The sequence below is a fragment of the Crinia signifera genome, chromosome 7, assembly GCF_055691185.1.
Source record: "Crinia signifera chromosome 7, ASM5569118v1, whole genome shotgun sequence".
In the NCBI taxonomy this organism is placed as follows: Eukaryota; Metazoa; Chordata; class Amphibia; order Anura; family Myobatrachidae; genus Crinia; species Crinia signifera.
This window is the reverse complement of record NC_139223.1, coordinates 137,986,369-138,009,792: the sequence shown is the minus strand read 5'-3', so window position 1 is coordinate 138,009,792 and position 23,424 is coordinate 137,986,369. Positions and strand designations below refer to the sequence as shown.

The following is a 23,424-nucleotide window of genomic DNA, read 5'->3' as shown; positions in this document are numbered from 1 at the left end:
GATATATTTGTTGCTATTTAATATCTATAGTATACAGGAAATATGGGGTCAATTTATACTCATACTTAGGGTGGGGTGTACAGTATCACGCATCACATTTTGAATGCAATACATTGAGTCACTGATCAAATGCATTGTGGTGTCAAGTAACACAATATGCAAGTACAATTTCAATAAGAGTTGTCATGTGTCAGAAGAGGACTTATGGGTTTATAGGCCAAATGTATTTAGCTTAACAAGTGAAAAAGTGGATAGTGATAAAGGGCCAGATGGATCAAGCTTCAAAAAGTGATCAAATGGAGAATGATAAAGTACCAGTACCCAACTGGCATTTTTAAAACAGCCTTTAAAATTAGAGTTAGGAGCTGATTGGCTGGTGCTTCCGCTTTATCACTTATCAAGGCTTAAGACATTTAGTCCCATGTTTGCTGGATCCTTCTCAGAGAATTTTGCAGTTGGAAACCCATGGGTTTCTATTAGGCAATGACATCTATAGATAGCATTGCATATTAGGTACAATCTTCAGAAAGTTTGCTTTCCAGAACTTGAGCCATGGTGGTTGCAATTTAATGGGATGAGAGATTCAGAAAGTGAGAGATTTGGTAAAAAATCTCCAGTTTTCACCAACCATTTACACTGCAAAAATCAAACCAGTTTTGTAGTGTAAATGATTGCCATTTTAAAAAAAACTTTCTTACCAAATCTCTCACTTTCTGATTCTCTCAACCTATTACATTTCACCCACTGTGTGGGGAATATGGTCGAACCTCCGAAAATGACAGGTTTTGTAGTTTTGAAAACAGTTTAGCATTAGTACATCCCTCGTTCAATCACTGAGCAGCAGTGGCGTAACTACCGAGGGTGCAGGGGATGCAGCTGCTATGGGGCCCAAGCTGCTTCAGGGGGCCGCTGCTCCCCCTGCACCCTGTCACCAGTTGCCTCCGTGCAAACAGACCGGAGGTTGTAGTCTCCAGGTAGCCGTTCTTTGCATGTCCAGGTATGATGCGGTTGGCACTGTCCTCGTGGGGTAGGACGTCCCTATGAAGTGGTGTGGTGAGGCTTGGCGTTCCCTGAATCTTCGATCCCCCTACCAAAACTCCTCCCCCTGGTGCACTTCCGCATTCTGCGTTCCACAGTCCGTAGGCAGCGTGTGTGCCATCTGTCCAGGGCTGTCAGGGATTGTGCGGCCAGCATTGTTTGCGAAGGCCGGAGGGGAGCAGAGTACAGGAGGGCCGCAGGGGAGAAGATGGGAATAGAGCGCAGGAGAGGAGGGGAATGAAGTTGGCGGTGCACCCGAGGAGATCACGTCTGGTGGAGGGGAGCAGAGAACAGGAGGACAGCAGGGGAGAAGATGGGAATGGAGCGCAGGAGAGGTAGGGGAATGGAGTTGGCGGTGTGCCTGATTAGATCACGTCTGGCGATCGCTGTACCAAAGGGTTCCAGCCAGGGAGAGATTTCTGCCCGTCTATGTCCCCCATACCCTCTGTCTATGCCCACTCCCACCCACCGTTTGTCTATGCTCCCCCCCACCCTTTGTCTGTGCCCCTCCCCCCACCCTTTGTCTATGCCCCTCTGCTTCCCACTTGCTATCTATGCACCCTCCCTCCCATTCGCCGCCGATTTGTCCCCCTTTCCCTCACCTGTCCTGTGTATGCCCCATATAATTCTAGGTCTCTCTTGCTCCTCACTCTCTTAATCTCTCTAACTCTGCCCCTGACACCATCTCTTGCTTTCTGACACTCTCTCACATTCTTACACTCTCCCTCTCGCTGACACCCTCTTTCTCTCACTGAAACTTTCTTGTTTCCCTCCTTTCTCTCTCCTCCCAGGCACTCTCTAAATCCTGCTCACACCCCTCTCTTTAAATCTTGATCCTCCATACCGCCTCTTAAACACTCCCTCTCTCCCCCTTGATGCCCTCTTGCTCTCTCAGCCCTTTCTCTCTTCCTTTGACACCCTCTTTCTCACTCTCTTCTGTCTCCTATACTCCTAATGGGCATTGTATTGACATGGGGGGGGGGGCTTTCAAGATTTTGCTATGGGACCCTCAACATAGTAGTTACGCCCCTGCTGAGCAGTTGGTATAAATGAAGAATTGCCTACTGTACATCTTCATCTCCTCTCTGGGAGAAACCTAGATAGGAGACACAAGTTGCTACTACGGAAGCAGGGCACCCCCAAAATGCTGCGATTCATGAGTCTCTGGGTAGGGAATGAAGCTAAATTACCTGAATTTACAGCAATTAGCTTTTTTACCTCAGTTGGACTAATGTTACATTCAGAGGAGTCCAGATGTATTAATTATTAATATTTATATTGTCAAATAAGCAATAAAGTATGATACAAGATGCTTTCATTTTATATGACATTTGCACCCATTTGGGACAGTGACCAGAGAGCACACTTGCTGTTACACTGTAGGAAATAACTATGAGCTGAAATACCCAATGCTGAAACACACCGCAAGCTCTGGTACATTTACTGTCAGCACGTTTTTGTATCTGGGGTGACCCGCAAAATCCTTAATATTTTGGATACTGCAATAAAACCTCTGAGACATTACCTGCACCAAATACCTCCATATTGGCATACATTATTATTATTTTTTGTAAGATATCTACCTTTGTTGGACTATTCACTCTCACATTTTCCATCATTAGACTATTAATGCCACCAAAAAAATTTATATCTTGAACATTTTCATTCAATATAAGTTCATCTAATCAACCTGTTCCCAATAGTTTAATGCTTTTTTAGATTAGGTGTGAGGCCACGTTTTCCTCTCACAAAATGGTGCCAAGAATTAGTGTAATCCATGTTTCACTTAATGTAGGGATGTCATGTGCAGAGCCGAATTTCCCATTAGGCACGTGAGGCACCGGCCTAGGGGCGGCACATGTTTGGGGGCGGCACTTGGATGCCTGTGATAGTACTGTCAGCCCAAAATGTACCAATAACTGCAAAATATCCACTGTACTGTACTATATTCCATCTTAAATAGAGTGTAAATGTATAGGACATGCAGATACTGCCCCTATAAACTGTCCTACTTAGTAAACATTATTGTTGTGCCTAGGGGCGCCCTCCTCCCTAAATCCGCCCCTGGTCATGTGCCCTTCTTTCCGAGGAAATAACCCTTTTCTCTGCCCAAACTCTTTTGCTCTCAATCCTTTTATATTATTTTTATTACATTTTTTTATATAAATGAAACTGCTCTTAACCCCAAAGTTGCAATAGGTTCCCTAAAAAGTTTACCTTATTTAGACCTTAAAATGATTATTAAACAGAAGGCATCATCATTCTTAATCAGAATCCCAGTATTTCCTTTCAAAATTTTGGGGGTGATTCTAGTTCACACGGAACGTTGCAAATTGTGCAGCACTTCATGCAATTATAACACTGCCAGCCTCTCATCCAGCCACCCACACTCCCCCTCGCTCGCTATGTTCCTTGCACTGTTGCGAATGGATGCTTTGCATAAACATCTATTCACAACCTTGGGTGCAGGGACCAAATCATTTGATGGTCGCCGACCAATTAATGATTTTGAGCATACACGCAAAACTAGGCCACTCTCTACGGGAACAAGGTGGGCATCTGACATCCGGTGACGTCAGCTGCCCACTTCCGGCAGCCGCGTCACTGCTGAATTTCCAAGGGAATGCCCAGCATTTTCATGGGAACACCCATGAAACGCTGGGCGTTCCCATGAGCATGTCCACCCGCCCCCACAGTGGGTGCGAACGGGATGGTGAACTTGCAGTTCACAGTGTCAATTCGCACCTGGCGTCAGCACATGCACAGAAATGCACATACGCAGATGCCAAACATCGCTTCCCTGTGCGAACGCATGGTGGAGCGATGGGATTAGAATCAGGCCCTTTATTTACAACCAAAAAAACGTATTTATGTCACTAGAACCAATACATTAGATTTAATGGGTCTTAATGTCTGGTTGTTAATAATATAAAAAAAAGTATGTACAGTACTTGTCTAAAAAGCAGTCAGTGGCAAAGAAAAAACAACAACTCAAAAAGTAATCACCAACATAATACTCGGAGTTGTAGTTGTACTTTGACGGAATAACAAAATAAACAACATAAAATGACCATAAGATAACAGTCATTGGCACTAGATTTGTCAGCTATTCCTGTCACAATGTCTGATGCCTGCTTACAGGGAAAAGATTGTCAGATGGTCAATTTACTATGACCATAATTTGCAGTTAAGTTTTATATAACTGTGCTGAAAGAGTGCAATTTCCTCTGTACAGATAATTAGAGTTTTCTCATCAAGTGTTCACTTCAAAAGAGACCATTTAAATCTTGAATCCACTATAATTACATTTCTAAAGATCACTTATATTAACTGAACTGTGGCAATCACTGTAATCCTGAAAATGGTTTCTAACTAATGGAATCAAGTTCATTTATTACGTCCTTTGCTTTTTTGTTGGTAGAAATAGAGATGATTTAAATAAATAGTAATACATTCCTATATTAGTGTAAGAATCATTAAACACTATTTATGTATCTGTAATAATTATGTAGATACAGTATTGATAACTACTTCCATCCTGTGGTGACACTAAACTATTGTTGGACTTCCCTCCCTCGTTTCTGCTCTTGACTATGTTGCTCCAGAAACCACTATACACCCTGGCATATTAACACCTCTACCTTAGTGTATATATCTGCACAAATGTTCATGTATAGCGTAGTGACAGTGGAGGAAATCATATTTTATAGCAGATTTCCTTCAATTCCAATGTATGCTCATCCTTCATTGCTGCCCTGTCAGTCTCTAAACAGTCATACTGCAAAAACCTCATCTCCTCCCATTTTTTGAGCTTTTACCTTTTTGCCTTTTTACCTTTCAACTCCCCCTTCTGCACACCCCACCTCATATCCCGTCCTTACTCTTTACCACCTAATTCACATTCAAAATTGATTACATACATCAGGTCATAACATCCCAATGGACCCTTAACAATCTCCCCTTCTCCTTGACCACCCCTTCCCATCCATTTCATCCATCTTTTACTCCTATATCAGGAGATAAAGTTATGGCACTTATGCAGTTTTACCTCCAACCACCTGCCCACTAGACCCTATCCACTCCCTCTTCCTCCAATACCTCTCTAGTTCTACCTGTTCTCATTTTTTTCAATTGTCAGTCACTGTCCCCTTTGATCTAAGCATGCCATTGTCTCACCTATTCCGAACAACTACACTTAATTTTAACACTCTCTCCAACTACTGACCTATTTCTCTCCTACCTTTGTAACCCAAACACCTGGAGCATATTGCCTTCAACCACCTTACTGCCTTTCTTTCCTCCCATTCTATGCTTGACCAAATCATTCTGGCTTCTGTCTCTTAACTCCACTGAAACTGCCATGATGAAAGTCTGCAATGACCTCCATACAGTCAAGTCTAAGGGCCACTACTCTCTGCTTATTCTCCTTTACCTCTCTGCTACTTTAGACATTGTGGAACACCCTCTCCTCTTGAAAATCTTTCACGCCACAGGGCCGCATGATTTGTTCTCTCCTGGCTGTTCTCCTACCCCACTGGCTTTTTCTTCTCTGACACCTGTCATGACTCCACCTCCTTCCACTTTCACTAACCGGAGGTGTCCTCCAAGGCTCTTTTCATGGTTTTCTTCTTTCTCTCTGTATCCTCTATGCTGATTATACTCAAATCTGTCTTTTCACCCCTGACCTCTCTCCTAACTCTTCCCAATATCTCTTATTTGATGTGCCTGTGGTTTCTTAAAACTTAACATGTCTAAGATTAAGCTGATCATCTTCCCACCCTCCCATATAGCCTTGTCTCTCACATATTGATGGTACAACTATCTCCTCTAGCCATTGCTGTCTTGGAGTTATCCTTGATTCCTTTCTTTCCTTTAACACATAAATTCAGCACCTCTTACAGTCCTGCCATTTCCATATAAAAAAAATTGTATCCAGGATTCCCATGCAGAATGGACCTTCTCTTCTCTTAAGATACCCCTGCTTCTGACAATTAATTGTGACCAGTGATGGCTCCCGAGGTTGGGGTGGAGTATGCTTGGGGTGGACTATGCTGCGGGCCCTCCTTTGGAGCTGACACGGATTGTGACCATCTATTGTCTACTTAACAACTTTCAGAATTTTTCTAGGTGTTTTTGACAATATTATTAGTAATGTAATACTTATTTGGATCCTTTTTTATGTCTCTTTTTACCTTTTCTGTTCAGCTATAGTTCAGAACTACAGTCTAGGAGATGACACAAAATGAAATTATTATAGAGAAAACAAATGAAATGTAGAGTTCAGGAGCAAGACAGTGAGTCAGTGTGGGGTGTTGTTAGAGGGCTCTGGGCAGAATTCAAGCTGGTAAAAAAAATTATAGAACAAAGAAATCTAAAGATGGTGTGTCTTAAACTTTATATTAAATTGACACATATTATCAGAGAGAATATCTGCTGCCAGATATTTTATCCTGTGAACCCGATTCTGCAACAATTTTATATTACATCGTCCTCTGAAATAAATTACAGTTTGTAGCTTTCAGCTATACAAAGTTTTTGAGCAAACAGAACAACTTAAAACCTTTCTACAGGAGGTCGTGAACTTTCGCACTTGTGATGGAAATTTCTCCCCTGCAGTCACAAAGCAGAACTGTCGATTTGTAAATAGCCGGGGGTCACCATTATAGAATAGAGCTGATGTAATCTCACTTCTGCATACTCTACATGTACAAACTCTCTTTGGCATTGATAAACCAAAAGAAAAACGCTCACAATTGCTTCTTAATAACCTTTACATTTTTATGTGTAATTGCAAAAAATGTTTTTACCACATTTAGTTTACAAAACGTATTACTACTGCGTACAGCACTCTTATTGTACAAATTGCTTCTAAATATGCTTTGTAAGTGTTGATGGATACCCTTGAGGGTAGATAGTATTCCAAATATAAACAGATTATTATTCTTTGTCTGCTTTGCTTAAGGCAGATTTACAGAACTGTAGTTAAGAACTCTCCTTATATATCATCTAACACGAAAATATATTTATCCAAATATACTATTGAAGCATACAGGAAATTAAAAGAAAAATAAGTGACACAGTTAAAATAAATATCCTTTCTCCCAACCTTTCATAAGTCAAAATAGACAGATAAAATATATCTATTATTTCTTTATAATTCAAAGTTGCGATTACACATAGACGATCCTCTTTATTATTTAAATAGATATTAAAGTGTCTTTTAAGCATGCATCGGAAAGTCATTTTCCTTAACTGTCCTCCTATATTATCTCCTTTTCGAAGGCAGGTTGGAGCTAAAACAATTATGGCTACCAGAAACAGAAATTGACTGACAGCTCTCAACATGTCATGTAAGAGGGCGAGGGTGTCATAAAGTCAATAGTTGTAAAGGGGCCAATCCAACACCTGCTTATTATATTATGTGTAATGTGACTGTGGTTGCTATGGCAGTCACCTAACGATGTGGGAAATCTAAAGCATTAGCAATCATTAAATTGAGTCTTAAGAAACAAACCAGGGAGTAATTGTGATGTGTTGCCATGAGTTACACACAGCTACTGTGTGGATGACAAGAACTGGTAGCCTATTTTATATTGCTCTATCACCTTCAAAAACCAGGGTTAGCCATTTTGCGGACTGCACTAATATACATGAGCATGTAATCTATGGTTGTAAAATGTCAACAGTCAGGATGATGACAAATTAGAATTTTGATATATATATATATTATTTTTTTTTTTTTTTTTTTTATTATGTTAGACTAAACCTAAAAATAACACAAAAATGCACTGTCTACATTCTGGTATCGACTGTTGACATTTTGACTGGTTTCTTTGCCCGTACTTGTGTATTATAGCGGCGTCCCCGATGTACATTGCGCAATGTTTTTATCGCATCGCATGCCATGCACCCGATGGCATGAGAGGCAACGCGATTTTGGCCCCCTATGCGATGAAACATTTTATAAGCACCCATTGTAAGCACCCAAATGAGTGCTTACAATGTTAAATGCACCCCCACGCCACCCCCCCACTATAAACGTGTACCCGAAGTGTGGCGAGCACAGCGAGCCCGCGAGGGGCGGCGGTACGCGTCCTCCGACCTTTTCATACCCCCACTATCCACGTTGGCGTGGAGTTGAGAAAAGAAAGTGTGGCGAGCGCAGCGAGCCACCAAGCCCGAAGCGTGGCGAGCGCAGCGAGCCCCGCGTGGGGACGCGGATACCTGTGAAGCCCGCGAGGGGACGCCGATACCTGTGAAGGTATCCGCGTGCGCTCGCCACGCTTCAGGCTCGGTGGCTCACTGCGCTCGCCACACTTTCTATTCTCAACTCCACGCCGACGTGGATAGTGGGGGTAGGAAAAGGTCGGAGGACGCATACCGCTGCCCCTCGCGGGTTTGCTGCGCTCGCCACGCTTCGGGTTCATGTTTATAGTGGGGGGGTGTCGTGGGGGTGCATTTAACATTGTAAGCACCCATTAGGGTGCTTATACAATTTTTTATCGCATCGCATCGCATTGTATGGCATTGTATGCCATACACAATGTCATACAATTTCAAAATTGTATGACATTGTACAATATCGCACGATATCGCGTTGCATCGCATACATCGCATACCTTATGGTATGCGATGCGATGGGCGCCGCTATAATACACAAGTACCTCTTTGCCTAATGTAAACTTGATCGCAGAAAAATGTGTTCTCAAAATGACCAAAATCATGTGCACTGCAGGTGGGGCAGATGTAACATGTGTAGAGAGAGAGAGTTAGATTTGGGTCAGCAATTTTGTTTCAGTACAGGATAAACACTGACTACTGTATTTTGACACTGCAATTTAGATTTCAGTTTCAACACACAACACCCAAAATGCTTCCACCGTGCACAGGTGAGAGGTTATTATAGCCATATAATATTTTCAAATTAATGGTACTGACAAAATGATGGTAAGATGTAAAACAAACCCAAAAACTGGAAACTTACCACAATATGACTGTTTTTCATCTGACCTGTCTTTACAGTGAACAATGCCATCGCAGGTGAGCTCATATTCAATGCATTCACCATTCCCACACTCAAACTCAGAAAAAATGTTGCAGGATGAATTTCTGGCTAAAAAAAAAGAAGAAGAGCACAGAAATCACGGTCTGCCGTAAAAGCAAGTTCAATATAAGTAATATACATGATAGAGTATGAAATAAAGATACTGTACAAAAAAGGTGTTACAAAATCAGTGTTACCCACATAAAAAAAAAAAAAAAAAATTATTGTTCAGAACAGTCCAGTAAAGTTTCTATTAATCAAATTAATTATTTATCAAGAGATTGCATGAGAAAAAAGTATTGCAAAGTACTGCATAAGTTCCCAGTGCTCAGTGGGCCTTATTCAGCATGGATTGCAGATGCGACTGGATGTACAATCTACAAACACTTCAAGCCAACATTACTCTCTCATCTGCGATCACTGCGATAGCATTGCAATGAAGAGAACAATTAATGCACACTATCATACAGATTTTAAATTGTGATAGAGTTGTCTAAATGACTGATATAAAGAGACATGACATTTGTACAATGTAAAGAGTAATGGGGCATACAGAGGGAGCCCTCCTCATCTCACCCTTTAATAGGATTAAGTGAGTAATAGGATTACTCTGCTAATCCCCTAGGATAGCCATGGGGAGCAAAGATCTAAGGAAGATAGCTGAGAAGGGCTCCATCTGTACGCACGGGGCAAACTAAACCCTATTTCTAAGTGATCTTACTAGATAATAGATAAGAGCTGATTGGCTGGCTGTTTATCACTCTCCATTTTGTCACTTTTTGAAGCTTGATACATCTGGCCCTGAATGATATTGTTAACAATATTGTTCAATGCCTTCACCCAGCCCACACTCAGAACATACAGTCTTTGACGATATTGCGCATCGTCAAAAATATAGTGCGCACACACCAGACTATATGCACCATTATTAAATATCTCTAGTGTGTACCCAGCTTTAATGAATGTAAATTGATAAGCAGCAGAATAAACAGCATTCCCTGCATCAGGGTGAAGAGCGGCAGCTGGCTGTGATTCTGCCATTATTACCCTGAGCATAGATGGGCACCAGTACTTCCACAGTCTGCGGCAGCTCTCTAGTGCTCAGCCTGTGCGCATGATGTGTTTGCATTTTCTACTATTAACTTTGCAATTCTTGTGACTGCACATGGAACAACCAATACATGCCGCATAGTAGAAATTGCGAACCCATCCCATTGATACATCTCAGTTACTCCTTTCCCTCATTATGAAATGGGATTGCTCCTGCTGTCAGATACCTTTATGTGATCACAAATACAGACTTGGTGCATGAGCATTGCTTTGTATTTGCATTGCGATAAAATATGCAGCTGCAAATGAGCTGAATGAGGGCCAATATCTGCAACTACCGGAACAAAAGTCAAGCATTTGTTTTTTTAATCTAAAACAATTTGTGTTTCCTGTTGATTTATTCCAGGCCAGGACAGGAATTTCTTCCATGTATTATGTACTTAGAAGATGGGACATGCTGCCGACAGAGATGATACTGGATTGTAAGCTCTTCAGAGCAGGGCCCTCTTCCCTCCTGTTGACAAAGCCCTCTTCTCTTCACATTTCGCTCACAGCTTCCCCATACTCAAACACTCAACGACCATCTTCGTCCACATACTTATCTCCAGGGCTATTTTTGTGCAGGCTCCAGCAGGAACTGTGGCCCTTAACTGTTCACTCTTTCTGACAAAATATTTCTTAGATGGACAAACCCATGTGCACTGCAGGTGTGGCAGGTGTAAAACCCCACCCAAATCTAATTATCTCTGCACAAGTAACACCTGCCTCACCTGCAGTGCACATGGTTTTGTCCATCTGAGAAATATTTTGTCAGAAAGAGTGAACTTGAATAAGGGCCTCAGTTCCTGCTGGAGCCTGCACAAAAATAGCCCTGCTTATCTCCATCTTTGTCCACCAGCCTCTAGTACTATGCTGATCACGTCCTCACTACTTATATTTAAGCTGTAATGTGTATTGACCTGTGGTGCTCTTTAACTGTACTCTAGTTTTGTTATTTATTCAAGGTAATGTTAAGTTTTGTCCCTGTACTGTTCCTTTGTACGGTGCTGCAAAACACTTGTGGTGCCATAAAAATAAAATAATAATAATGGGAAATCCTAAGTACCTAGATTCTTTCTAACTTACTGCAATTGTAAAAACATACATTTTATTACTTTACACATCCAAAGCCTTCTAGCATTTGATCTATTCAGGCTTTCTTTGATGTTCTCTAGCATTTTTCATTCGTGGATAATGACTAAATTACAATTAGTGTATTTTGCTTTATTATATATGTACAGCATTATTAATGTTTCAATTCAGTGACTGTTTTCTTTTAAAGACGGTGTAATTTATTGAATTCCCGATTAAACAGTAAATTACAACAGTTGCGGATGTTTAAAAGGGAACCGCTCTGAAAGGGTTTTAATTCTTCCTTTGAACTAGTTTTCTTTCTATCAAGTAAATCGGGCGCACTTTGACAAATAAACAGTAACAGTTGTACACGTCTATAGATGCAGTCTCCTCTACATGAGTGCGCCTGGATTTCTATTATAACTGTCAATGCAAAACCTATGCCTCAAAGCAGATATGGACCCAAGGATAGGTAAAATAAATTTACTAATATGGGAGTTCTATTGAAGATGGGATGTTGCCCTTAGCAACCAATCCAATTCTACTTCTAATTTATTTTCCACCTTCTATAACAGGCATGTCCAAACTATGACCCTCCAGCCCCACAAGTCCCATCATGCCTTGCCACAGTTTTGCTATTAGAGAATGCTAAAACTATTGCAAAGCATGCTGGGATGTGTAGTTTCACAACAACTGGAGGGCCATAGTTTGGACATGCCTGTTCTATAAGATAATAGATATAATCGGAATGGTTGCTATGGGCAACATCTCATATTCAGTAGAACTCCCATCTTAGTAAATGTACAATGCAGTGTTTAGGTCAACCGCCCATAGATAGACACCAAGGGTCAACATGTGCAAGGTCAACCTGGACAAAAGCAGGGGCAAACGCAGGATTTTCAAGGGGGGTTCCATAGAGGGGTGGAGCGAAACATGGGAAATGAGACTGTGGTGACCTGTTATATACCTGGTTCATTATATACAGTAGATACATAAAAATACTGAGCTTGTCTATAGCGCGTGTCTGGAGGAAAAGGGGGTGGGCATAGCCTCCATCAGAGGGGTGTGGCCTTGCGGTGCGTCTCCCATTTTCATCACTTTAATTAGATGCCCTGCACCAGCAGCCCCACTGCTACCCTCCTTACACTGAAGTGATGCGTACGGCATCTCTTTAGCAATCACCGGCTGCTTTGCAGAATAGAGCAGCGGTGAACTTTTGCTCCCTCCAACTGCCCCCCCCCCAACTGCCCATAGGAAACTGGAATGGCACACAGTGTGTGGGGTAGATAAATTTGACTCCCCTCCCCCATAGTGGACATATCAGGTGATTTTATCCTCCACTTCCCCACACACACTGTCTGCCTTATGCAAACAATAATAGGCACAACCAACTCCCCAGCCAGCCCGCCCAGCCGCCTCCGACCCCCCCCCCCTCTCATGTGCGGATCCAAAGTATACCTTGTAGAACAGTTACAGTCAATGACTGCTGGCCGCCTGTGCCCCCACTCACCTCGCTAAGGCCCTTATTCTGATCGGTGCGGCCCGATCAGAATATGCGGCCGCAACCGTGCAGGCGAATCCCCGCCTTCCATACGGATCGCCACCTGCCGTCCGTACGCGGATATGTGGCGATCCGCATGAAATTGGACGGGGATACGCCTCCCCTGTCTTGGGAGCTGCCCCTGCATTCGATGGTCGTCGAACATCGAATGCAGGGCCGCACGCTCCACCAGGTCCCGCAACACAAGACCACACGGACACTTGTCCGTGTGAAATCATGTATGGGGGCGGGCAGCTGACATCCGGCGATGTCAGATGCCCGCCCCGTACCCACGCGTCACGGCCTCATTACCATGCATACGCCCCGCGTTTGCATGGGAACGCCCATGAAACGGGGGGCGTATGCATAGGGTAATGAGGCTAAGTAGCCCCTCACGCCCCTCTACGCCCCCTGTGCGGCGTATAAAGAATCCATGCGGCGAAATCGCCTGCACATGCGCAGAGTGACCTCTGCACATGCGCAGACGATAAACATCGGCGGGCCGTACGCAAGCGGGAATATCCGCACCGATCAGAATAAGGGCCTAAGAGCTCTGCTTGGCAGCGGCACAGCTGATGTGGTCCTCTCTCCCCTCAGGCTGTAACCACACGGAATCAGCCTGAGAGGAGCTGCTGCTAGTCACCCTGCCTGCCTGCAGCTGCATCTCACGTCACAGAGGTGGCAGCCGCACTGAGGATGCAAGACAATGCTGCTCAGCATACTGTAGCTGAGCGGCAGTGTCTTACTTCCTCAGTGCGCCTGCCGTCTCTATATCCCATTCCCCGCATGGACTTTAAAAGATGATGGGCAGGGGGGGAAACCACTGATCAATACATTGAAACCCCCGCTACGTACGCGCCTGAAAAGGTTGACATGCACAAGGTATATATTGATAATAGGATGGCACAAATGTGTAATACTGTAGATTAATACCGCACATATCGGGATATTACAGTTTTAATACCCATTTCCATCTCATTTGTCTAAACCAATAGCGGTTCCAAAGGTAGGGCTGCAGCACAGTGCAAAATTTAAGTAGGGGAATCAGCTGTCAGTTTGGAATGGCAGTTAGTGTGGCTCCCCTATTTGAATTTTAAACTGTGCTGCAGTCCCACCTTTGGGGCTGCCACTGGTGATATCTGTAGACGTGACCAAAATACTACAACTGTACATCATCCGTACTTGTGTACACCCATTCTTACACACAGTGCATACTCAGTCAGAATACTAGGGTACATTTAACCCAGCATTATCCAGATACTGTATGTTTATTTTATAATCATATTTGCTTTTCACAACCAGTTTAAGTGACAGCTGTATCACATGCAGTATGTAGGTCGATGTGAAGAAGAAAAAAAGAACATGCTATATTAATGACTTATAGCATTTGTTTTCTTTGCATTGCCTCTGGGTCTAGAATATATTACTTACTCACACATCTGTTGTCATCTAATAATATTCGGTCTCCTCTGCAGGAACAGTTGACTCGTCCATCAGCAGTGAGAAGGCAAAGGTCGTGGCAACCTCCATTTATGTAGGAACAAGGTGACAATTCACCTATAAAAAGCAAAAAGTCAATGTTTAGCATTAACATTCTCCTGAAAATATTACACATGCGAAAGTGTAACTAAAGAAATGACATCTTCAGATATATGTCCCATTTCTAATAGCAAAAACCATTGTGGCCACTCTTAATGAATGAAGCAATTTAGTTGTCTGGGACAAATGTTACATTTAATAGATGTTATTTCCAAAAAGTATGCTTAAAAGTCCATTTCATGATCATGTAACTAACTACAGAAACAAAAATGTCAGCTAATCCCTTCATATAAAACTACTAAGACTAAACCAAAAGGATGTATAAATGTTGTTTTATATACAGAGGCATCACCAACATTAATAAAATGCATAAAAGCCCATTAAAAGTGAAAACTTCAAAGTTATTTGATCATTTATCATGATTTGATGTCACAGACCTAAAAAACAATGACAAAACAATAACAATCAGCAGACACAACAAATTCATGGACTGACCATACTACAGAGGTATGCCTGGAAACAGTATCATTTAGTATCATCAAAACAAAATATTCATTGTAATTTACACATTGTGACCGCCTTGAAATTGCTGCATTGCTCTGCACAAAAACATTGGCACTTGGACTGATGTGTGTGTGTGTGTGTAACCGAGCTCATGAAGTAAAAACCTTGTTGTAACTGTTCATCTGGCGTGCTGCAGTTTTTTCTCCGGCTTGCTTTACTTCCACGGGAGGCACCCACCGACACAGAAGATTTCAGTGTCAGTTCTTCCTTCCAGTAGATTCATGAATTATCAATACAGATAGAGCCATCCTCATCTAGCCCTTTAATTGGATTAAGGGAGCCAGAGCTGTTGGACTTAATCCTATGCTAATCCCCTACTGTATTCTTCTATGTATTGTACTGCAGCTGAGAACAATAGGCCTTGGTGAGCCTTGGCTCACCAAAGGGCCGTCTTTTCGTATGGGCTTAATGGGCACTTGTTCAGGGGCCCCAGGTGTATAAGGAGCCCCAGGTGCCCTTCCACCGGAAAATGACGAAAAATTAAGCCCACTCCATTATCCAACCCTCCCCTGCATATAAAACACCCCCTACCTCCCTGGTATAAGGGCCCTATGCTGATAGAGGATACCCTTTTTCCAGTGATACCAGAATTTTCAAAATCGGCCCTGGGGAACTGGAGATATCCAACTTCAAAGCAGCAGTCCACATCTGACTTGTTAATTGCAATTCCCAGTCATATTTCTCAGGTTCTGTTGATTTAGAGTTTTTCTGAGAATATATTCCAAAAACTAGGACTCTCCCCTTTCTGTCGACACTAGCGGCTTGTCTCTATCATGCCCAGAACCAGAGATATCAGCCGTCCAGCAGCCTCTGCACCAGCTCCAAACGTCTGGTGTACAGTTTATATTTTGTCAATGGATTGCTCAGGCTCCTGATCTCTGATCCCTAAGTTCCCAGCACCTCCTGAAAGTTGGGACTCTAGGTTTTTATACTATTGTAGGCTAAGAAATCTATTTTCAGATAATGGCGATATCTGCAGTCAAACAAGTTGCCCTTCCACCGGAAAATGACGAATACTAAGCCCACTCCATTATCCAACCCTCCCCTGCATATAAAACACCCCCTACCTCCCTGGAAGTCATTTTCAAGGGACCCTTCATTCAGCTCAGTGCCCCCTTCCACACGTTAGTGTTCTCCCTCCCACCACCTGTGCAGTAAAGGAGTAATTAGCAGAAGTTACTGCTCCAGGTCCTACATGTTGAATGGAAGATAGAGCACCCCCTGCCACCCGTAAAACATCAAAGCTGCTGCTGATAGCACCGCCCACCCCTAGGAGGGGAGAATGGGTAAGGGCCCCAGTGCATTGCTTTTCCCAGGGGCCCACACTGCTGTTAAGACGGCCCTGGGTCACCATGGTTATCCAGAGAAGGCTAGTTTAAGAAGGCTCCATCTGTATGTTTAATGCATTCCAATGCAATAGACGGGATGTATTTAAGATATACGTTCAACAAATTTGAGAAAAATCTCTGAGTTTATGACTCAACTGGACTAGGTGTCAGCCAGGAAAACAAGGGGAAAGTTACATTTGCTAGTAGGCATATCGCAATGTAATGTGTTGAATTCTGTGCGACATATGAAAGCACTGTACAATAAGTCAAATAACGTTCAGTTTACCTTAGCAGGGAAAAGTACTGACAGGACTTCTGCACGTGGACTAAATAGATATTATAAGAACTGAAATGTTTTCTTCATTAAAAACATAAGCTGTAGATTCATATACAGGATCTCATGGGCAGTGATGTTACAGCAAGCACAATGGTTTCAGTTTTATGTCTATTAATAAATGCTTTCCTTATACTAAGCTGCAAATTTAGTCAGGTCCTAGACTTAGGGATGGCCATCGATGTTGAATAGTTTTGCCATCGATGGGGGGAGAACAAGATGGTTTCCCACCATTGATGCCAAGCTTAAACCAATAGTTTCAATTTTGCTTTTCCCCAAGGAGTCGGGACACGGAGCATAGCTCCACCCCCGACACCTATGAAGCCCCGCCCCCATATTTTGATTGGCCCACAGGTCAATCAATCAAAGAAAATGTATGACCATTGAATAGCAATATACTATCGATGGCCAGTTGCACTTTTGCCATTGATAGCAACCATCGATGGCAAAGGCAACGATGGCCATCCCTACCTAGACTCAAAAATATCAATTTCTTATTGCCACAATTTGCAGCAATAAGAAATCAAGATTTACCAGGACATGCTAATATACAGTACACATGCAAGGACAAGGGCTCCGATAATTTCTGTTTTATGTAGCCCATAGGCTACAGTGGCTAATTCTTCGTATTCTTGAGCATGATAAATACGACAGAATAGCAGCCTCCTTAAAGACTTATGGAGGCGGCTTCTGTTATCAGAAATGGAGAAACCATAGCAGGTATCAGAGAAGTCCACTGCAGTCCCTTCATGGTGAATTATAGGGATGACACTATAATACTGACATGTTCAGAAAGTTAACATTTAACATGTTAGAATGATGAGATATGAAACAAAAAATATGATACATTTTTCTTAGGATTTGGCTACAATTAGTGTAAGGGTATAATAGAACTGTTAACATCCTCACTCTCTGTATTCACAATGTAAAAATATCGACATTCTTAACACCCTATATATAGACATTTATATATAGTCGTCAACATAATACATGTTTCCAGTTTTTATCACATCATTGTACCCTACTGAAGGTCATGTAGAAAAATCAGTAATATTATATTATTTTATGCAATCGTTTTTCCACTTACAACTGTTGGTGTCATTGGCCACAGCAATGATTCCCATTGGCTGATGAGGGATATCAGCTCGGAGAACCTTCGTCTCTCCTCCAGTGTATTTGTTGGAACGAAGTATTGCTCTCCTTACCCAATCCGACCAGAATATATAGTTATCATAGATAGCCATACTCAGGAATGTGCCAGGTCCTGATCTAACAATAACCTGCACAAATAAACATGAATCATCAGTTATGCATATCCAGCAACACATTGTATCTCACAGAACTTAATAAACAGTATAAAAGCATCTGGAAATTAAAGAGATTCTATTATGTACACATTTTTGAGGTCATTAATAATGTGCAAATCATGGCAGACTGAAAAACATTTGCACAGGAACAGAGGTTGGCACTAAGCAGTGGAGTCGGGTGGAGAAAAGGCTTTCCTTTCCAAGAGAAGACTCGGCAAATACAACTTTACACCAGTTCACAAATGGCTGAGATCAAGTCTCCTCCTTCACATTTTATGGGGTCCGTTGTGCCCCTTCTGGTTTTTCTTGCGCAGAGAATTGCATTTCTAGATGGGTTTCCCAGATAGATAAAGAATAGCAACATACTGTATAATAAAAATAAAATCTTTATGTTTCATAAACAAATTTGGCAATATTTTAAGAGGGAAATAAAACATTTTATGAAAATAAAGAAGTAGTTCTAAGTGTCAGGAAGATGGATATGCATATTGGTGATTCAGCGTTTCAAACTATCTGTCCATAAGTAAATTCACACTTTGTGCATAAAACTAAATCCGTAGTTCTATGCACTGTGTCTATGTGACTGCACTGTTTTGATCCATCCACTTATTGAAGTAGCTGGCATCATTATCAGCATGCATGTGCACCAGCTCTAATGCTGCCCATACACTTGTGAGATATTGCACAAGTCCTAAAGAAGTCCAACAGATTAAAATCACCTGTTGATTTTAATCTGTTGGACTTCTTGAGGAGTTACCGGATATCCTAAACTCTTATCCAAGTTGGCTTTACACTTTGGTTCCTGGCTAATCCCCTGCCAAGATCGCATGCAATTGTTGCAATTGGGACACCACCACCTGCTCAACATTCAGGACATACGGATCGCATAATCGTGAGGACGCCTCTTTGGTTAGGATTACATCTTTCCCTTCAGCGGAACCTATTCCTGCAGGTTACATGGACTCCCATACAAAATTTCATCTACATTTGGGATCTACACCAGGGACCGTACCAATACAAAATCAGTAAGCCACCATCCTTCTATCACTGGAACTCTGGTTAACAATATAATTACCTCACTAGTCCAACCATCAATATTGTGTATATTTACGTTTTTTACTATATATTTTACTGTGACTCACTTATTGCTAATAATACATGTCTATATGTGTTTAAAATGTATGTGATTAATTAAAAATATTAATACTGTACTACCCAATTGATTCTATTTAGATTAATTTAGCGCTCCACCACCCCTTCCTTTTTCTTTTCCTATGTATATTGGGGACTAGATACCCTCTAGTGAGAGCTGCTTGACTACACACCCCATTTAGGCGCCTGTTGATTTCCAGCCTAGGCTGGGAATATATTTATACAAATTTTGATTGTTGTGGTATCCAAAGATGCACTTTGAAATTGTAATGTGAGGTCCAAATAGTTGAAGAAATTAAATACCACTTTTATTTTCTGAATGCATCCTGGTCCACCTATCAATGACAGTAAAGTGGAGGCGGCCATTTTGTGCCTAAACTAGTATATGTGACACTGTACTAAGTAGCAGAGTTATCAAAACTTTATGTGGTACAAAGTGGAGGAGGGCTAAAGTACGAACCAATTAGCTTTAAGCATCTAAGCTAAAGGCTGTTTTTCATAAATAACAGAAGTTGATTGGCTGACACTTTATCTCTCTCCAAGTTTTGATATATCTCCTCCTATATTTGGAAACTATTCCTCATAAATACTGGTGATAAAGTGCTTCTGTGATGTTATCAGCTCTTAGTGGATTCATACTCTGCACTCTTATACTTATAGTAGCAAACCAGCTGTCTCCATTGCTTGCAGTTGACAGATGCTCTTTAAATAATGCACAGCGAAATGAGATACAAATCAGCGTAACACAATTTTCAAGTGAAATTCACTTAAGTCATTTGCATAAGTAATGTTTAAGGCTTTGCTAACTAATTCATTTAGACCAGTGTGTAGGCAAATGCTTTGAAGTATAGGCAATATTAATCTGCCTTGTTTGTAAATTAGGGTTGGAATATCGATTTTAGGAATCAGTTAATACACTTTAATTTCCCAACGTACACTAATTCCCGTTTCTTGTTCCTATTTATAATGCTGTTGGGATATTTGGGGTAATCCAGATAACTTGTCTTTGTCATGTGAATGTTTAAAGGGTGAGTAAAGCCACATTATGGTTGTGTATTATGCAGCTGTAAAACAAACAAAAATGATAAACCTGAAGTTTTAACTTTAATACCTTTATTTCTTATTCTCCTTTGCAGCATGCTAGAAATTGCTGCTTCCCTGAGTGTGTGATTGGCAGGTTTATAGATTTTTTGCAAATGTACTGAATTGGTACAGGTTGAGTATCCCTCATCCAAATATCCATTATTCAAATTATTCTGAAAACCGTAGTTTCCAAAATGTACTTTTCAATTTTTTTTGCTAAAAGCACTAATGGGGACATCTGTAACTGGCACTACTGGGGACATCTGTAACTGGCACTACTGGGGACATCTGTAACTGGCACTACTGGGGACATCTGTAACTGGCCCTACTGGGGACATCTGTAACTGGCCCTACTGGGGACATCTGTAACTGGCACTACTGGGGACATCTGTAACTGGCACTACTGGGGACATCTGTAACTGGCACTACTAGGGACATCTGTAACTGGCACTACTGGGGACATCTGTAACTGGCACTACTGGGGACATCTGTAACTGGCACTACTGGGGACATCTGTAACTGGCACTACTGGGGACATCTGTAACTGGCACTACTGGGGACATGATGGGGTGATTCTGGTTGACATGTAAAACTGCAAGATTCACAGCTTTGCATGTCATCTATGTGCTGCCCGCACGAATGCCCGCCCTGGCTCACACTCCGAATATGTGCGGGGACAAAATCATTCCATGTTCGCCAACCATTGAATGATTTTGCAAGCGCTCGCATGGCGTCAATGGTGTTTTAGATCTGCGGGCTCCCTGTACAGGAAGAGGGTGGGCAGCTGACATCTGCTGACTTCAGCTCCCCGGCCCCCGCTCCATCACCTAATTTCCATGGTAACAGTCCTATGAACATTCCTATGGGCATCATAACGGCCCACCGCCCCAGCCCCCCCCCCCCCACATGCTTATGCGCATGCACAGTCGCAAAACATCGCTCCCCTGTGCCAACCAGAATAAGGTCCGATATGTAATTGGCACTAAATATGTGCTTGGCATTCATTTCAGTGCTAGAGATAGTACACAAACTTTGTTTCATGTACAAATAAAATATATTTGTGTGTATTTCATGTGTTTGATGTGTTTATACAACATAAATGCAAGATACCTCATTGAAATATAAAACTATTCCGAAATATAAAAATAATCTGTTATCCAAAATTCTTCTCGTCCCAAGTATTTTGAATAAGGGATACTCAACCTGTATATGCAATTGATGTCACAGCAGCTTAACTGAGTGAACTTCAGTGTAAAGAGGACATAATTCAGTGTAAAGAGGACATAATTCAGTGTAAAGAGGACATAATTCAGTGTAAAGAGGACATAATTCAAGTTCATTCGGATAGGGGCGAATTCAGCCCCTTTACGATGTAAGGGTTTTGTGAATGTCGGTGGGAATGGCGTTTGCCCATCATTTTATTGGTGTCCCCATAAAACACTGGACATTTCCATGGGGGTGCGGACGGGCCGATGCTTGCCGGGGACAGGCTGCTGATGTCACAGGTGGTGGGTGGCGGCTGATGTCATAGGTGGCGGAGGGGTGATCATTCTGACAGGTGGCGTCTCAGGCACTTGGTAAACTGCGATGTTCGCAGCTTCCCGAGCCAACCTGAATTAGGCCTAGAGTTCTATGGGTCGGATTTAGAGGTGGACTCAAATGTCTCTATGACACAGCGTCTGTGTGAAACATGTACTGTAAATACCGCAAAGGCAGCTTGTGTAAAAGGATGTCTACTGACAGCTTCTCTAATCTGCTGGCTGTGCCTCGGTCGCAGCATTGGATATCTGAGGATTACTAATGTTACTCAGACAGTCCGTTGCGTCTTAGCCACCAAGAACAGTGAGTCTACATTGTAAGACTTAGTCCCTGGCTTCAGAACTCCCTCAAAACGGAGATGACACAGTCTCCACCGCCCAATAGCGACAGCAATGTCCTTCATTTTGCAGCTTACAGTGTACTGTGAATGATACCACAGCTGTATTGAGGCGCATGCACAGAGTGGGGTACATTTACTAAGATGGGAGTTCTACCAGAGCCGGATTTACCACTGAGGCATGGGCCTAGGGGCGGCATATATAATGGGCGGCAGGCAGCCAGAAACCCGCCTGTCATTTTCAGGCATTTTGCCTGTGGCGTTTCATACCGATTATCTGCTATTGCTGCAGCTGCTAGATATACAGAGCAGCTGCAGCAGCATGACGGGAGTCTGAAGAGGCCCGCCTCCTCCTGCTCTGCGAGGGGCAAGCTAACCTCGCTGCTGCCTGCTTGTAAATGCGAGGCTCGTCTATCTCCCGGCGTGATAGCGTCATTTTCTTCCCATAGACTGGCGCTGTTTATGGCGCCAACTGCACTGACTTCACTGCCAGCGCTGGCCGCAGTCACCATTACCGGTGACGTAACAGCCGCTCCGACAACATACTTCGCAGAATGCTGGCCACAATTGAGTCAGTGACAGCGCAGGTGAGCGGGGGTGGGGTGGCTATGCTGCAGTGCTGGGATGCATTATATTGCACTTGGGGCCGCGATGGTGAGGGAAGGGGAGGGAGATTAGGAGGCTGCTGGATGTACAGAGAGGTTTCCCCTGTGACTGAAAATGGGGGGAAGAAAAAAGAGTACAGGTGGCATGCTGTACTGCTGGGGGTAGAGGCAGAAGAGGCTAATCCCAACCATCACCCACCTGCAGCCTGACCCTAACCCCCCCTGCTGTACCCTAAACTCCAACCATCTCCCACCCGCAGCCTGACCCTAACCCTCCCCTGCTGCACCCTAAACCCCAACCATCTCCCACCCGCAGCCTGACACCCCCACCCCCCCCCTTTACCTTTCAAGAGCCTTACTCTAATCCTTACCGGCTGCAGTATATGGATCATTAGTAGAGATGTGCGGCAGCCACTTTTTCGGGTTTTGGCTTTGGATCTGGATCTCCCTTCATGTTTTGGATCTGGATTGGTTTTGGCAAAACCACCCTTGCGGGTTTTAGTTTTGGTTTTGAATCTGGCTTTTTATAAAGAATGCTAAAAATGGCTAAAATAACAGAATTTGGGCCTGTTTTTGCCCCTAAAGTATTATTGACCTCAATAACATTAGTTTCCACTCATTTCTAGTCAATTTTGATATATGCCATCACACTGGACACTAGATATATGCCGTCACACTGGACAATGGATATATGCCGTCACACTGGACACTGGATATAGTCCGTCACACTGGACACAGCCCGTTACACTGGACACTGGATATAGTCCGTCACACTGGACACTGGATATAGTCCGTCACACTGGACACAGTCCCTGGACAATGAACACAGCCCCTGGACAATGGACACAGCC

General features: G+C 42.8%; 1 protein-coding gene across 4 annotated transcripts in view; it reads right to left on the bottom strand.

The window, feature by feature from the left end:
- LRP1B (LDL receptor related protein 1B) overlaps nt 1–23,424 on the bottom strand; it is a 1,445,580-nt gene that overhangs the window by 260,287 nt on the left and 1,161,869 nt on the right. For all 4 annotated transcript variants that reach the window (XM_083153866.1, XM_083153869.1, XM_083153867.1 and 1 more), the window contains exons 44-46: nt 17,638–17,830; nt 14,217–14,342; nt 9,023–9,151 (exon numbers count right to left, since the gene is read on the bottom strand). In XM_083153866.1, coding sequence (XP_083009992.1) covers nt 9,023–9,151; nt 14,217–14,342; nt 17,638–17,830 — 448 coding nt within the window. The remainder of the gene's footprint in view (nt 1–9,022; nt 9,152–14,216; nt 14,343–17,637; nt 17,831–23,424) is intronic.